The following is a 17,057-nucleotide window of genomic DNA, read 5'->3' as shown; positions in this document are numbered from 1 at the left end:
TTCCTGCGTGACATAGAGAGGCGGGGCCAGTGGCTGCACTGTGCTGTTATTGGCTGTGAGGAGGAGCATCCCCGTGGCGACATGAACCTTTTGTACCGCAAAAGTCGACTGGACTGGAGACACAGAGATCAGGAGAGCAAGAAAAGGTAAAATAAAGAAGGAAATATGTGAACTTGCTGTAGGAGACTGAAGGAATTTGTGAGAAGGATAGAAGGGGTTACGGAGATGCCTTCCAGAGCTTAAATGAAAAGTAAAGGAAAGAAGGGAGCAAGGGGAAGATTAGTAAAATCCTAACTCTGTAAGAAAGGTGAGAAAAAGGTGAAACTGAAGGAGAAAAGTAGAATGAATAAGATTATAAAGGAGAAGAGAGAAAGAGCGAGATGGATGAATATGACAAGATTAAGAGTAGTCTTAACTCTGGGATAGAGACATTTGTCTTTCATATTTTATGCAAAGTATACCAATCTTCTTTTCGTCTGAGACACAGAAAGATTGGAGAGAGTGAGAGAGATATATTTCAACACAATCTGCCCCTCTGGTGTCCCAGTAGATCAGTAGACATGAATTTTAGGCAAAAACAGCTGGAGCCTTTGAAAACAGATTTCTTTGTCTAATTATCTTACAACTAAATGCAATTATCCATATCCATTTATTCAGGTTCTTATTTTTAATTAATTTACTTTAATCATAGAGAAGTTTTTATTCTTCTTCATCTTCTTCTTATTCTTTTTTATAATAATTACAATATCTGTATAATTTGATTGTCATTACAAAAAAAACACTTTCATTTTGTAGCCAGCAACCAACAAATGCTGATAACAACAAATGTCTTTCTATACTAGTTGTCGGAATAAAGCAGTAAAAAAGCCTTGGTGTAAATGCTACAAGTGAATGTAGGCATCAAAAATTGCGTATGTATATAAAAAAAAAAATTAACATTGTTTTTGAGATTCAATCAAGATTTTATTGAACTATTAAATTATTAGTGTTTGTAATGTAAACTGTAAAGGTAAGTTTAAGTTAGCAATAGATGTTAATAAAATGTTAAAATTAAAGGAAGCCAAATATACAATTATCGGCCGATACCGATAACTTGAAATCTCTTATATTTAACTGATATGGTATTAATATCGTGCATCCTAAAAAAAAGTGTATATTTTCTGTCTCTGCTTAACATTATAACATTAACATTACAAAAAGAAAAAGCAGGATTAATAAATGAATGAAATGTCTATGAACAAATGTCTATTCCTATATATCTAGGTGACACACACGTCTGTAGCATCACGTTTCGCTTTAATTTCTTGTACCAAATGCACATTTCTTTTTCTTTTTAAGTCAACTTATATGCAAGTCTGTATATTACCATATTCTGCAATGCTTTGTTTACATCTTTCCGCTGTGTGTGTGTTTTTTTTTTTAAAGAGCTTTGTTTCCTTCTACAGTTCCTCTCAGCTGGACTGGATTGATTGCAACCTTTATGCCTCTTTGCGTTACACACGCTCTCTCTCTCTCTTTCTCAGTGTTTCTGGATGAAGAGTAGAATGCATTTAGATGATTGTCTCTGACACCTGTTCAAATGGACATCAAAGCGCTTTTCATCCGCTCTGTGTTCTACATTCATGACACACGCAGAACCCTGAACACATCCTGAGCTCAAACAGACATGCTGCTTTTAGCCACCTTTGTACAAACTGCTCACACATGCAGACATACATGTGATGTCACATCAAACTTGCTTTTATACATGCGCAATATCTTTAAGCAGTTATCGCGGCTCCTTCCACCTCTTTCTTTCCCCTTCACAGACAGATACACAAGAGGTCACCCACGCATGCTCGCACTCTGTCTGGAGGATCTGTCCACTTCCTCTCTCGTCCTCCCACTCAATGCCTCCATCCACCTCCTCTCCGCTGCTGAATGCAGATGATTCTCATTCATTTATCCATCTCTCCCTGTTTCCCGTTTCTCTTTCCCTACATCTTGTACATCTTGCAACAAATGAATGAATGAATCGAGTGAGTCGCTTAGCATGTTAGCAAACTGACTGATTCTGCACAATAATGTGCCTTTAAATTCGAGACTCAGATAAAACCATGTAAGAGCCACATGTTGTGCAGCCTAAAGCGAAACAACAGAAATAGAGCAGACATGAATTGCTTCAGTTCCCTGTACATTTTAGCTTTCATTCTGCCATGTGAAGCATTGTGTCAAATGAAACCGAACAACCTGAAATCTTAAGCTATGACTCACAGTCTGTTCCCTCTCATTTTGCTTTCAGGCGCAGATATTTTTTCAAACTTTTTTTTTTAATAACATGCAGGAGAATAAGAAAGATGCAGAAAGAGGGATGAAGGGAGAAACACGGCCTGTGGACAATGTCTTTTTTTGTGTCGGGGAAGAAAGCAAGAAAGAGAGCAAAAGATCAGCTGATTAATGTTTGCAATTTATAAAAGGAATAGGTCAACCAATTTTTGTATCAACCATCTGTAAAAAAAATAGACAAAACAGTTCCACAGATGTTTCTTCTGTGTTTTTATGTATAGCTCAGTGTTACAGATTATCAAAAAAAAAGAAAATAAAAAAAATACCATCCATTGGTTGTTGGTTGGATTTAGAGATCATAACTCTCAAGGCAAGGCAAACAAGGCAGAATATATATATTATATATGCATTAAAAAGAGATCCCTGACACGTATGTAGTTAATTGATCTGGTGTAGAAAACTAAAGTAAGCATCAAACAATAAGCCAAACTAATTCAGTCCAGTAGTTCATTCTGAATATTTTACTACAGTTTGTGCAGCTAAACCTGCATGTCCTTGATGGATTTTATGATGATATGTTCAGACTCATCAGATCTTTACCTGGATGGCAGCTGTACTGTGAGCTCTCCATGGCCAGCTCATATGCTGTGTGCCCTGCCTGTGCATCATATCCTGTGGTGCTGTTCTTTTCTGTTAGTGTGTGCCAAACTTAACTAGCTCAGCATCTTCTCTGCCTTCTGCCTGACAACAGAGGCTCACACACACTACTGAGCAGTGTATTGATGAGTTTCGTCCATCTGGACCTCATGCACATCAACCTTCACAAAGGTCAGAGGAGGGGGACACAGGGGTCTCTAGACAATGTTTACACATCTTAAAAGTTGACAGGAAAAAAGTTCATGAATTGCTAATATGACAGTTATGCTCAGAGGAAGTAAAATATAAGATATCATTAATAGCAATAATTGTTTCTCATAGACAGCAATGAAATTAGTTTGATTACATATCTTGCTTTCCAACAATGCTGTTTCTTTTTTTGTTGTTGCCAGAATGATCTCATCTGGTAATTTGGTATTTGAAGCATTTGTGTCTATCCACATTATTTATATTGCTCTCTATTGTTACCATACTGGATTACATTCTCTTTTCTGTCTATTTTTATTCCTTCCAAGAAATATCAGAAGTACATCTAGGAAACACTTGATATTTTCCATCACTGAGAGCTCCATTAAGTCACATGAGCTATAAAAAGAGCAATATCAGTATCATTATAGTGGTTTGTTTAACTGGAAAAACATCTGTATCTCTAAATATTTTCCTAACTCACCCTGTCACCAGAAAACAGCACCAGTGATTCATTTCCTTTTAATTGTGTGTGTGTGTGTGTGTGTGTGTGTGTGTGTGTGTGTGTGTGTGTGTGTGTGTGTGTGTGTGTGTGTGTGTGTGTGTGTGTGTGTGTGTGTGTGTGTGTGTGTGTGTGTGTGTGTGTGTGTGTGTGTGTGTGTGTGTGTGTGTGTGTGTGTGAGAGAGAGAGTTTGTACTGGTGGCAGCCCACTATTTACCACCCACAATATGCTGCTTAGCCACACCTGAATTAGCTTAGTGTGTGTGTGTGTGTGTGTGTGTGTGCACGCATACACACACATATGCCAGTGTGTGCTCTGAGTTTGTGTGTTTAGAGGAAAAAAAAATCAGCAAACAATAAACAAATGACAGGCTAGTTGCCTTGGAAACGGGGAGTGCATGCTAGTTGATTCAGGAGAATAAGAAAGATGCAGAGAGAGAGATGAAGGGAGAAACATGGCCTGTGGACAATGTCTTTTTTGTGTTGGGAAAGAAAGAAAGCAAGAGAGCAAAAGATCAGCTGATTAATGTTTGCAATTTATAAAAGGAATAGGTCAAACAATTTTTGTATCAACCATCTGTAAAATCCATAAAAAAATGAATGTAACCACAGATGTTTCTTCAGTATTTTGATATATATCTCGGTGTAACAGATTATCAAAAAAACAAACAAACAAACAAAAATAACTATCCACTGGTTGTTGGTGGGATGTAGAGATGTGATCATAACACTCAAGCAAATAAGGCAGATAAAAATGAGCTTGCAGGGATGGGTTTAAGAAGACTAAATGATTGAAAAAGTTCAGCATACGTCACCAGAGAGGTCTGTTGTATCTTCAGAAGGTCCAGTTATGTATATATATATATGCGAAATAATATTAATAACATTAATTGAAGATTAAAAAGAAACAAAGAAAGCGTAAGAAAGAAGGGGAGCTGAGGACAACAGAGGAGAAGAGAAGGATGGGAGGGTGAAGGAGGCTGTTGGGTCTCTCGCAGGCTGGCATGAACCGCTTCCTCTCTCATCATTCATCCTGAACTTGTGTGTGTGTTTCTGTTTGTGTGGTCTGGTTTTGCTTAGATTGTGAGAACCAAATGTCTCCACAAGGATAGTCAAACCTGAAATTACCTACATTGTGGGAACCATAACAAAGCAGCTTAATAAACATATTAAATAACAAAGTTGTAATGAAAATTTCTCTGTTTGGTTTAGAGTTTAGTTTGGACAAAAATTGTATAATTCAATATGAAAGCAATAGATGTAGATAGGAAGTCCTAGTTACAACTGAGAGATGTGTGTGTTTTATGTGTGTAGGTATTGGTCTGTGTGACTGTGCAGTGGTAGGAGGGAGTTTAAACTCCGGAAATGAGCAGAGGAGAGTGTACAACGGGGGCTGTAGAGACAAAAATGAAATTGACTGTGAGCTATTAATAGAGCCTTTATCAGTAGAAATGAGAAGAGAGAAAAGAGGAGAGAGGTGGGAGGCCTACAGCACAAAGAGAAACAAATTTATTATTCTAATCTGATAAAGAATCTCTCTATAGAGAAATAATACTAATAATTTCTGATTCCATCTCTCATTCTCTGATGTTCCCATCTCCCATAGCTCCAATTATAAAGATGCCTCCTCTGCGACGGTTGGGAAGGTTCGAGATCTGGCGTCATTTCGGCGGCATTTCCGAATGGGATTTATGACGATGCCAGCATCCCAGGACCTTTCGCCTCACTCTTGTGCGGCTGCCATGGCCCCGCGCTCTCAGTCCTGCCATGCTGTGGGCACCGGTGAGGGAGAGGAGATGGAGAATGGATATTATCCAGACTCAGACCCCCAAAACCAGTCAAATCCCTCCCGTTGTCCCCCAGCCAAGCCTAAACGTCATCCCAATACTCGTCTCAGCTCCACACCTCAGCAAGAGCATTCTTCTCGGGGGGTTCACGCACCACCTGACACTCCGCCACCTCCGCCTCCCAGTCACCCACCAAAACACCCAGATAAGCGGAATGGTAAGTGAGCGGAAGTCTTCGTGACACACACAGTTCAGTTGTACATCAGTCGTATGTTAAAAAGGGATATGAATAAGATATGGAATCATCTGACTCACATGTAACATGACTAATCTAACTAAGTTTACTTGTTTCTAAGTTCAGTTATGGGTAAAAGTTATGGCTAAAAAAATAAGATGGTACCACTAATAGAACATGAAACACAATAAAAGTTAGGCAAAGTTTCAACAATGTGATGTTCACTTGATACTAAATGTGTCTAACTAAATTATTTGTTACCAAGGATCCTGAACTCAAATTCCAACCTCTTGTTCTTAAGCATATGCAAGTACTTATGATTCATGACTATGATTCATGACTTTTTTAAAGCATCCATTGTTTTTTGACAGTATATTTCTTAGCATTTCATATATATTATAACTGAATTATCATGTAACTGATTTAAATCAAATAATTATTCCGTGTCTAGTGTAATTGTGGCCTTTATTCTGAAGGATGATTACTATACTTAATGAATGCTATTTTGCAGATTTTATTATTCATAATATGAAATTTATGAAACCCACTTATTTTGTGCTTCAGCATTATTTTAATACATTTGGGGAAAAAAGGAAAAAAATCACATATTATGGGATTTGTGTTGTTTACCCTAGTAGCAAAAAGCAACATAGTTTATATTTGGTAAATCTTTAATAAAGTAAATAGTAAAAAACGAAAGCTGTACATATCTGACATGTGGCCTCTTTAAATCTTCCTCTTTTTGCCTTTGTGTTACTCTTTTTTTTCACCACTTCTGCTTCTATTTGTTAAACAGCAATGAAGAAGTCAGATTCAGGTGAAATGGCAGGACGGAAGGTACCTCCCTTGAAGCCCAAGCGGAGTCCAAGCACACAGCTCTCCTTTGACCCCCCACCACCTCGGGTCCCGCCACCGACCACACCGCTTCCCTTCCAGAGCTCTGAACCCTCTTCACGGGGTGAGGGGGGAGACGATGAGCCAGTTTACATTGAAATGGTAGGCCAGGTCTTTACCCGAGAGACTCACAGTGCTCCTACTCCTCACCCACTCACGCCCTCTGCCACCACACCTGATTCCGACTCGGACCAAGGAGAGGCCATTTACGAAGAGATGAAGTACCCCCTACCAGACGATGCGGCACGAGAAGCCCATCGACGCTTACCACTCAAACACGAGCGTATGAAGTCCTCTAAAGCGTACCACTCTTCCATTATCTCATCCTCTACCTCCACCTCCTCCTCTCTCCCACGCCCTTCATCCTCCTCTCCGGCCTGTTCCTCATCCAAGCCTAAAGCAGCGGTGTCCATCTCTCACTCTTCTCCTCTGCCTTCATCCTGCTCTTCAGCATCCTCCACTCCCGTTCCTCAAGTCCTCTCCTCCTCACCACACCCTCCCCGTGCTCCCACACCCTTTCTGCTGCCAGGGTCCAAATCTGAACATGAGCCTAGCTCCAGCAAGATCCCGGCACCCTTCCCCAACTTGCTCCAGCACAAGCCTCCTCTCCTGGCATTTCCCCAGCCGGCTGCTGCCTCAAGTGGGGTGGGGGCTCAACACAAGACCAGTTCGGCCAAAATCAGTGTGCAGTCAGCCTCCAGTCTGCCAGCATCTACTAGCACCTCCTCCAGCACGAGCTCCACCAGCACTTCCAAAGAGTCCTCTGGAGTTGAGAAGGAACGAGAGAAGGAGAGAAGGGAAGGACAGCTGGGGCCAGCACCAGGACTCAGAGCCCGTAGTCATTCCACTCCACTTCCTCCATCTTCAAAGTCCTCCTCTCCATATTCCCACCACCATCACCACCATCACCCTCACCACAGGCCTTCCCACTATCATCATTACCGCAAGCCTGAGAAAGAGACGTCGTCATCAAGCAAGGGCTCAGGACAGTCCTCTACTCAGACGCAAACACAGCCCAAAGAGGGCAAGTCTGTCAGCTTTCTGCTGAAGTCTGAGAAATCTGAAAGGGAAAGAGACCGAGAGAGGGATCGTGATCGTGATCGTGATCGTGATCGTGATCGGGATCGCGATCGCGATCGCGAGAGAGACCTTAGTACGCCATCATCCAATCATTCAGATGCCCCTGCCTCAAGCACGTACACACACACGTCTCAAACCGGCACGAGCACCACGCCAACCCCAAGTCAACCATCATCTTCCACGGCAGGTACACCACCTTCCACCTCTTCTTCGTCCGCTCACCGCCCTCCGTCTCGCTCTCACATGCACCGGTCGCACACCCCACACTTGTCACATGGCCTTCCTGCTTACAAACCCCCCCCCTCCGACAGCCCCCTGCTCTGGACCTACCCCTCAGTTGGCTTCCGACGCCCACCAGCCTATGATAGCCTACGCGGGGGCTCACAGTTGCCATCCCTGCACACGGACCACACTAAAACTGGATCTGCAGCCCATGCGTTGCAGGCCAAAGCCGGGTTCATTCCCTGGGAGAGTGCAGCTGCCTTAGGGCTCACCGAAGACCAGGCATACTGGCCCATGCACCGAAAATTATCATTCAGTCATGGGAGCCGAGACACTGAGAGTAAGTAATGGTTGTAGGGATGATTGTGGAGGGAATTTTCTTTTTGTGGTACTATCATAGATGTTTAATGGTGTTTTTCTCTCTAATGCTCTATAGAGGAGGATGGAAGTGCATGGAATGGTAGTGCAGATGCTCTATTAAGGAGAGAGAGGGATGACCTAGTCATGCGGGGTGGTGGACACTCTGGAATACCTGTGCGGTCAACAGCGAGACACAGCGAGAGCTTGGCTGGAGCGGACGGACCACCAGGGTTGAGAGGACTGATACGAGCAGGACTGCCCTTACCCTGCCAAACTTTCCCAGCATGCCGCAATGGAGGTGAGATCCAATTTAAATGACATTAGCACAGGCTTTCTGCCATGACCTCAGTAGTTAAAACTCTGGATATAGATCAAATGTGTTTCGTTTAGAGAAAAAACATTTTGAACAATTTATGAGCTGTAAGTTGATGTTGATGGGATCAGTGCGTATTGATTTGTTTGGAAAGTATCACATCTTATAACTGAATGATCAGATATCCATAATGTATATAACAGGGAAAATATGGGGGAAGATGGACTGAACCTACTAAAACCATGATGAAAAGAAAACACAAAGACCATGTAACAGAATTAAGCAACAAACAATATTAGCTAGAACGTATGTTATCCTAGCTAAGTAGCTGCAGTACCTGTCAGAGATATGACCATGCATTTCTGGACATTTTAGAGCCATATAATTTTATGCCTTGATACTTTTAGGAGTGATTTTACTCAACATTTGAGCTACTTTAACTGCTGTATTTCAGCACACATCATGCCTTTTATCCACATACCACCCACAGTCCAACTTAACTAAGCACTATATGCATTACATTGTGCAATGCACATTTAAATAAAGTCAATGTCATTTTTTACAATGCAAACACACCTGCTTTGAATGCAAATGAGGCTCATTATAGAATGCAACGTATTCACAGACGTCAGCGGTATTTGCCTTGCACAATTAATGTTGTGCTATTAGTGGAAAGTAGGGTGAAAAGCAGGCTGAATTTCATTAATATCTGTAGAAACAGTTTAGGTGCTGCTTTTATTCATCATGGCAACAATAATCCATCAAATGAAGGTGAAAAGTGTTGTAAATCCTGATGGAACTTTCAACTGAGTCCCCTTTCTGCATTTTAAAGATTTAGGTGGTTGGGTTGCAGAAGTGGCCTGATGCCGTGCAGTCACGGCATACAGGTCAAATATTATAGTGTGCTGCATCCCATCCTCCACAACCATAAGAAACTGCACCATGCAAACATCACTTGCACTTATATTTTTGTCTGTGTTTGCTCTACTACCCTATTTCAATAATTCCTTTAAATTAACAATGCTATTAGCAGGCACAATTATTTTTTGTGATATCCTCCTTAGTTGTATTTGCTGTAATATACGTTTTAATAAACAGTATTACTTCTGCTTTTTGTTCTGCAGGATAGTAATAGGAACATGCAACATGTTATTTCAATCATTATTTTAGATTAGAAATTTGATGTCCTGAGATTTATTTTTCAAAACAATAACTTGGTTGTGTGTATGTGATCTTTCATAGAGTTGGGTCGCCTTGGTAGGTCTTCCTCCACATCAGGAGTGAGACAAGTGGGTGGTGACGTTCAAAGGCAGAGCAGTCTGCCGGCCAGAGAAGCACTCAACCAGGTAACACATGCCACCACTACTAAAGCTGTCATTAAATTCACATAAAGACACACTCAGAGAGTTATTATACACCTGCAGTGTTATTGTTTCCTCAGCCCTGTTTAAAAACAGTAAAACTGTGAATCACATCAAGATTTGAGCTTATGAAATTAATTTGGACCTGCAGCCCGTTTTCTGTGGAACAATGTATTTTGAAGAATGATTTAAACGGGTCATAGGATGCGATTTCTATTTTTCTTTTTCTTTAGTGTGTTATGTAGCTTTTTGTATGAGGTCTGCAGAATTACAAAGCACAGTCTCCCACAAAATAATTATTCTATCTAAAAGAGAAGGCTGATCCAGATCAGGCAAAAACGACTCGTTAAAACACGCCTCCACATGCCTATGTCACTATGTTTAAATATTTGCATAATGCTGCCTAAATGTTCACTCAAAGAAAGAAGGCGTGGTTTCAGTAACCGCAGCAGTGTTGATGAAGTCATGTCAGGAAGACGCTGTGTGTTTCTGAGTGAAAGCAAAAGCACTTTGCTCTGACAATCTGGCATTTATTTAAATTATTATAATATTTTTTGCTAATAATTTAGGTATGTATTTGCTGTTTAGTGTTCAAATGCCAATTTTTTGCAGTATCCTGGTGTGTGTGCTTGTGTGTGTGTGTATGTACTTGAGATAGAAACACATCACAGTGGAGTCAATCACGAATTGTGTACTGCAAATAGATACGAGCATCATCACTGTGTCTGTGAAGCAACTGTGTTCCCCTTTCGGGCTTGAACTGATGGTAAAACTACTAAGGACATTTACTGTCTTTACATTTATTTTGAAAGCTGAAGCTCGCGATTATAGAAAAGGTGTTACATTTCTGACACGAGCTTGTGTTATTTGGCCAGTCTCAATGCACTGGGTCAGCTGGCCAATCAGAGCAGACTGTTCTAGTAGAAATGAGAATCTTTGTAAAATCTTTGATCTTTGAGAGAGGAGGGGCACGGAGAAACTACAATAATGTACAGTATTTAATAAATAATCTGTTTTTTGGTATGTCAGCATATTCTGTTACACCAAATACACAGAATAATGATCTTTGAAATGGCATCCTATGAGCCCTTTATCCTAGCTTTGTTTAAACACTGGGGCATTTTTTCAGTATCTCTTTTTTGATCAAAGAAAGTCATACAGGCTTGGAATGACATGAGGATGAGTAAATGAAGAGTAAAGAGTTATCCAAACTGTGAATAATTTAGGACAGGCTTCATTTTGTCCCTCAGAAATCGGATTGCTGTCGTTTGCCAGTTGCTGTGAGTCCCCTGTTAGTGACAGGTTGCCAGAGGGGTTTAAGTTATTGTCCCACGCTTGTGCTTGTGCAGACGTCATCAGAGAATAGGTGTCGTTATGAGGGGAGGAGATGTTAATGGTCATGATTCCAGATTAAGAGGGCACAAGGTACCTAATGCATGGATTTAATGCATTAAATCTCAATTCGACACATTGTGATGGTGCAACAGTGTAACATACAGGAGGTTTTTTCATATTTATCTCCATTTCACAGAATTCCACAGTGGGTTCTCTCAAAAAAAATTAGAAACAAGTGTAGACTAGCCCTGGTTATAGTATTGTGGATTCTGTTGCAATGACCTTTAATTCACCTCGTGCGCCACCACCCTGACACTGAGAAAACCCCAGACAAGATTGCATTCGAGTATTGTGCTTATCGCATACAAAGTATTCAAGAAATGATTAGAAACCTCACAGGTTTGTTCAGCCTCAGTCGGGGTAGATACTGCAGTAATTAATTAAATTCAGTTCAACTGCTTAACATGTGTAAGTGTAATTGACACCAAGCTTGACAGTTACGGCAGGTGATCTGTAACTAATTTGGTTTCGTTTGGTGCCCCTGTGGCTGCTGTTCCAGACAGTCATTAGGTAAATCGCAGAGCCCATTGAGTCACCAGCATCCCCACCCAAACACGTCTGTAGCTGCACTGCACTCCGCTGCAGGGTCAATGAGTGCAGAGAAAAAGGGGGATGAATACAGAGCGGGAGGGAGGCACAGAAATGCAGCAGAGGGAAAGACAGATGGAGAGAGAGAAAGGGAGAAAAATGCAGCATAGAATAGAAAAGAGAGGGGACAGATGCAGCACATGGGTGGAGAAAACAGGTGCAGCAGTAAGGAGTGTTTTTTGTCAGACTGTGGCAGGCAGACAAACCGTCTACGTGAATGATCATACTCAAACCTAGTGGCGCTGCCGGTGTCTCTCCGTGTCGACCAGTGACAGGCTTTGATTCTTCCGTTTGGCTGTTTCTGTCAGCAGTTTGTCAGACAGCCATTTTGGGAGTTTAGTATGTTGAATGTGAGAAAAGTAACAAGGAGAATCCAGAGAGATTCGCATTAAACGTGAAGCGGCTCGCTTTTTGCGTGTCAACAGACAAGGATGTTCCACTTTCTATAGCTCTGGTGGTGTGTGGGTTTTATTATAGACAGACTGGAGTGAAACTGGCAGCACATGTAAGAAATAATCTTTCATTTTCAATCTTGTTGGATGTTAGCTGCTGTACAGAAGCCTCTGTTCTTTTCCCCTGGTGTGCTGTTGTCTCTTGGCAAAAGTTCACATGCTGACGCAGTCTGTGTGTGTGTGTGTGTATAGCACAGAGATTGACTCTGTGAGCTGATATGACCTTCTCTCTCAGAGCAGGGGGATGGGAAGGATGCTGGGAGTTGGCGCTATGCCGCTATCTGGTGGCGTTCTTTGATATAACATAGAGCACACACCCAGAGCCCCAAAAAAACAATCCAAGTGGAAAATGTCGATTACAAATTGTCTGGGAACTTCTTTGTAGGTTTAAGTTTTTTTTTTGTTTTTTTTTGAGAACTATAGTCTGGCATGAGTGGTTTTTAAGAATTACAATTTTAAAATCAATTACTGTTATACATTTTTTTTGCTCTAGGAACTCCACATATGTGTAATACTATACTAAATATGATTTTGTGAATTACAATTTTCTGTAATTACATTTAATACCAAAATAATACTATAGTTGTTCTTCTCTTAATTCATCCATCTTTGACAGGTGTGGCAAAAGTTCATTTTGGGAAGGACTTAATTAAAGAGTGGCTGTTCTGAGCAGAACTTTCTTGGACTGTCCTTATTGATTTAATTTTATTTTTATGTTGGATGGGATGCCAGGAGTATTTGCCCAAATGAAGTACTGCTGGCATCCTTTTTTAATCCTGGAACCTTGGCATATATTGGCAAAAAAATGCACTATGCAGCAGAACAACAAGCTAACTTTCACTGTGGTTTTTGAAGGGCGGCGGCGTGGTTGGGGAGGGGTCCCTTTAAATATAATATAAAATGGAAAATAAGAATGGAAATGGTGAGATTTATAGATGAGAAATGTAATATTATGATATTAAATGTTTATATTAAATAGTAAACCATTTTAAAATCAAATGTTGCCTTGGCAACCAAATGAATTGAAAAAGTTTTAGTTGAAAAAAAAGACAAAAACCTAAAAACAATTAGAAGTATTTCAAATAAAATAATAAATCAAATAAAAATAACAACATTTAAAAAAAAAAATACTAATTAAATTAAAAAGTCAAAATAAAAACGAATTAAAAAGTATTAATAAATGCTGTAATGGTTTTTAAATAATGATAAAATAGCGCTGATCACCTTCAATGCATATCTCACTTTTGCAGCCAGATGGTGTAGTTACTACATCTACCAGCAGAGGCTAACTGCACCATGCTAGCCAGCCAAACCCTTATGCCTTGTCCAAAATGCAAACAATCACATAACTATGTATTTCATCTGCTCTGAACTATGCAAACTCAGTTTGTCTCTCTGTGTCTCTGTGTGCAGTTTCACGCTCTCTCGCAGGTTCAGGCACAGGCTCCCTGCAGTCCGTCTCTTAGCCGGCAGCAGCAGTACCAGCACCAGCAGCAGGTCCAGCTCCAGTTCCAGCAGCTGGCTCAGCTCGCTGCGCAGGCCCAGGCTACCCACAGCACGGGCACAGCCGGCACCTCCACAGCCCCGGCCCAGCGGGACGGCAAGCTCCTGGAGGTGATTGAGAGAAAGCGCTGCCTGTGTAAGGAGATTAAGGCTCATCGCCGGCCGGATAAGAGCTTATGTAAGCAGGACAGTATGCCTATTTTACCCAGCTGGAGAAAAACGCCGGAGCCCCGCAAGACTGGAACACCACCCTGCCAGAGGCCACAGGCTGTGGTGTGGGACACGGCCATCTGACCCAGGCACAGAGAGCAAACAGAGGCTAAGGAGTAAGAAAGACATGACTGAGAGAGACGTACGGAGTACAGATCTTTTCTTCTTTTTTTCTCCATTGCGAGTGAAAAGACAAAATGGGAATTTTAGGGGAAATGAAAGAAGTGGCCTTTGAGTGAAGAGATTCGAATAAGACTGGAAAGACAAAGCGAGAGCATTTTTTGCTAAGAGAATAGCATGATTTAGAATAAACCTCTCTGTAGAAGCAGGAGAAAATGTGTTCCACATGGTGTTTATGTGCCATATAGTTGCAGCAGATGAAAAACACACAAACACGCACACACACACACACACTAGAGAGACGCTTGAGTCTGAACTCTCTGACCTGCTGCAAATACAACCTGTGCTGCTGAGTTTACAACCTTTTTGAAACACACTGGAAATCTTTGGAGCACCGTAACATTCACACTGAACATAAACCATTAATGAGGAGAATAGACATGATTTTTCCTCCAAGGAATGAAGAAATGATGTGTAAAGAATGAAGAGACGCTGAAAGATCATAGTGGAGCTTTTCTTCATATCATAAACTGTCTGTGACTTTGGGCTTTTGTGTTTTTACTGACCAGATTTACCAGTTACTGACCAGTTATGCTGCTGTTTCCTGGGCACCCACTAGACTGATGTTTTTTTACATTCCAGGAGTGTGAAAGTGTGTGTGTGTGTGTGTGTGTGTGTGTGTGTGTGTGTGTGTGTGTGTGTGTGTGTGTGTGTGTGTGTGTGTGTGTGTGTGGTGTCACGGTGAACGTTGTAAGATGTATCTTTGCATTGGAGATGTGTGAGGTTGGAAGCAGAAACAGTGATGAGAGGAAATCCAGACATACAAACAACAAAATGCTTAGGAGTACAGGGGAACGAATCAATAAAACACAAAATTTGACATGTATACATAAAAAAAAGTCTTACACGTTTAGACACAAGAAACGGTGATGAAGGGCTGTGTGGTTCTGTCGTACTTTGTAGAGGCGATTCATTTGAAGTCTAATTACTGCCTATTGATTGAGTGCCAATTTGGAGAGTGTGGTGACGTGTGTCTGCGTATTTGAGGAGTAGAAGAAAAGCTGTTCATCAGAAGTTACGTGACTTTCGTAGCAATATTTGTTAAAGCAAGAGACTGATCATTAGCCCACTCCAATACAAAATCGTGACGGTGAAAAAAGGACAGATCCATCCTGCATTATTCGCTTGATGAAAATAGTACGTTCACAGGATGAGCTTCATTACAAAATAGGAAATAGACTGAGGACCAATGCACAGGCTGCATTAACACGAGGTGCCATTGTGTTCACCTGTAAACTGTCGGACCACCGTATTTTACACATCTGTTTACATTCTATCTGTATCTGAGCATATCCGGAGCTACGGTCTAACTGTATTTTTCAGTCTTTTTGGCAGCGTAGTCTCAAGTGTCAATCGGTTGGGGTTGCAATGCAGGTTATTAAGATATAATAACATATGGTGAGCAGCTCTTATCAAACTACAGTGCGGTTACCCTGTCCCGTAAAGAAAAATCAATTTTGGAGCAAATTCCACCTCTTCACATTGTCCAGCGCTCATGCACACAAGCATATACACTCGCGGCGCCCTGCTGGAAAATGAACACGCGGCGGCGCTCCTCAGACCGATTGCTGGAATTTTTTCCAGCGCAAAAGAAAGCGAACCACGTGACATCGAGATTAAACGAGAAGAAAAAAACACTTGTTGAAATCTGTAAAATAAACATGTACAACTGTATTGATTATGTAGCAATTATTTCCACTTTCATACTTGTAATCAATAAATATATTGTAGCATATAATGTATAAAAGTACAAGGTGTTTAATTGTTTTATAAAGAAAATTTAGTAGTTTTATCTGTGGCTACCTGTCTACACTGTACTGGATGGACCGCTGAAAGGCGAGCCCTCTCTATTAAAGGCACAGTCTCAGACACACACACACACACACACACACACACCAACCAACCAACCAATGTTTTTCCGGCTAGTGTCATGCAAGTCCCTTTAAGCAACTTAAGTCTAATCACATTCATACCCTCACCAACACGCTCCACACCGGGAATATCAGTTGGATATTTTTGAAGTACTTTTGCTGCTATATTGAATTTCTACTATTGCTTACATATCCCTCACTGCTGTTGTTTTATTTTTCTTCTTCATTCTTTTGAGTGCTTTTTGAGACTTTTTTTATTTTGAAATCATGCGATGGAGTTTTGAGGAGTGGAATCTTTTGTAACCGTTGGCAATTGAATGTTTCTCAGTTGTTGTTGTGGCTGTATTTAAAAGTTGTTGTTGTTTTTTTCCGAATAGTTAGCACCACCAACCTGTACAGTTCTCACCCTGGCAACACTACTGTAAATGTGATGGCAACGTTGCAGTGATGTTGCCGAGGGTTTGACGTGTTGTCACCACGACACCAGGGTTTCACTGCACCACCATTTGAAATACAAAGTCTTTATCAAACAGTACGGAGGACCACAGTAGAGGAGGGCTGGTGCAATGCATGCTGGGAGTTCTTGATGGATTCCCTTAATCATTCAGTTCAAGGTTGGGCTGCGTCCCAGTCTATATAAATTGTGCCCAGTTTGTACTTCAGATATACTAAATAATCATCTAGTGGCAATTTATTAAGATGAAAAGGGTAACTTAAGTATTATTGGGTAAACTAGTTTACAGAAATGTCGGCTTTTGCGTGTCTACATAAACGGTGGCCATATTATGAGTGCCATAATATATTGGTATGGTAAGATACGGTGTACCTTGGAAATCACTGTAGTGCTATATTTGCATTGATATCGTCATGAAATAAATTTTATATGATGAACCTAAAATACATGTGCGAATAACAGTATGTGTGTTTGTGTGTGTGAGAGAGTGAGAGGGAGGGAGCGAAAGAAAACGTTTCATTGTATGTGGATTTAATTTCTGC

General features: G+C 41.0%; 1 protein-coding gene across 1 annotated transcript in view; it reads left to right on the top strand.

The window, feature by feature from the left end:
- Positions 1-16,959, top strand: part of LOC122344799 (neuronal tyrosine-phosphorylated phosphoinositide-3-kinase adapter 1) — a 33,799-nt gene extending 16,840 nt beyond the window's left edge. Inside the window, exons 2-7 of the mRNA XM_043238372.1 lie at positions 1-146; positions 5,217-5,614; positions 6,429-8,168; positions 8,265-8,486; positions 9,744-9,847; positions 13,711-16,959. The exon at positions 1-146 is cut by the window's left edge and continues 101 nt beyond it. Coding sequence (XP_043094307.1) covers positions 1-146; positions 5,217-5,614; positions 6,429-8,168; positions 8,265-8,486; positions 9,744-9,847; positions 13,711-14,094 — 2,994 coding nt within the window. The 3' untranslated portion in view covers positions 14,095-16,959. The remainder of the gene's footprint in view (positions 147-5,216; positions 5,615-6,428; positions 8,169-8,264; positions 8,487-9,743; positions 9,848-13,710) is intronic.
- The last annotated feature ends 98 nt before the right edge of the window (positions 16,960-17,057 follow it).

Source organism: Puntigrus tetrazona, chromosome 5, assembly GCF_018831695.1.
Source record: "Puntigrus tetrazona isolate hp1 chromosome 5, ASM1883169v1, whole genome shotgun sequence".
Classification (NCBI taxonomy): Eukaryota; Metazoa; Chordata; class Actinopteri; order Cypriniformes; family Cyprinidae; genus Puntigrus; species Puntigrus tetrazona.
The sequence above is the reverse complement of the archived record's forward strand: the minus strand, read 5'-3'. Positions and strand labels throughout refer to the sequence as shown.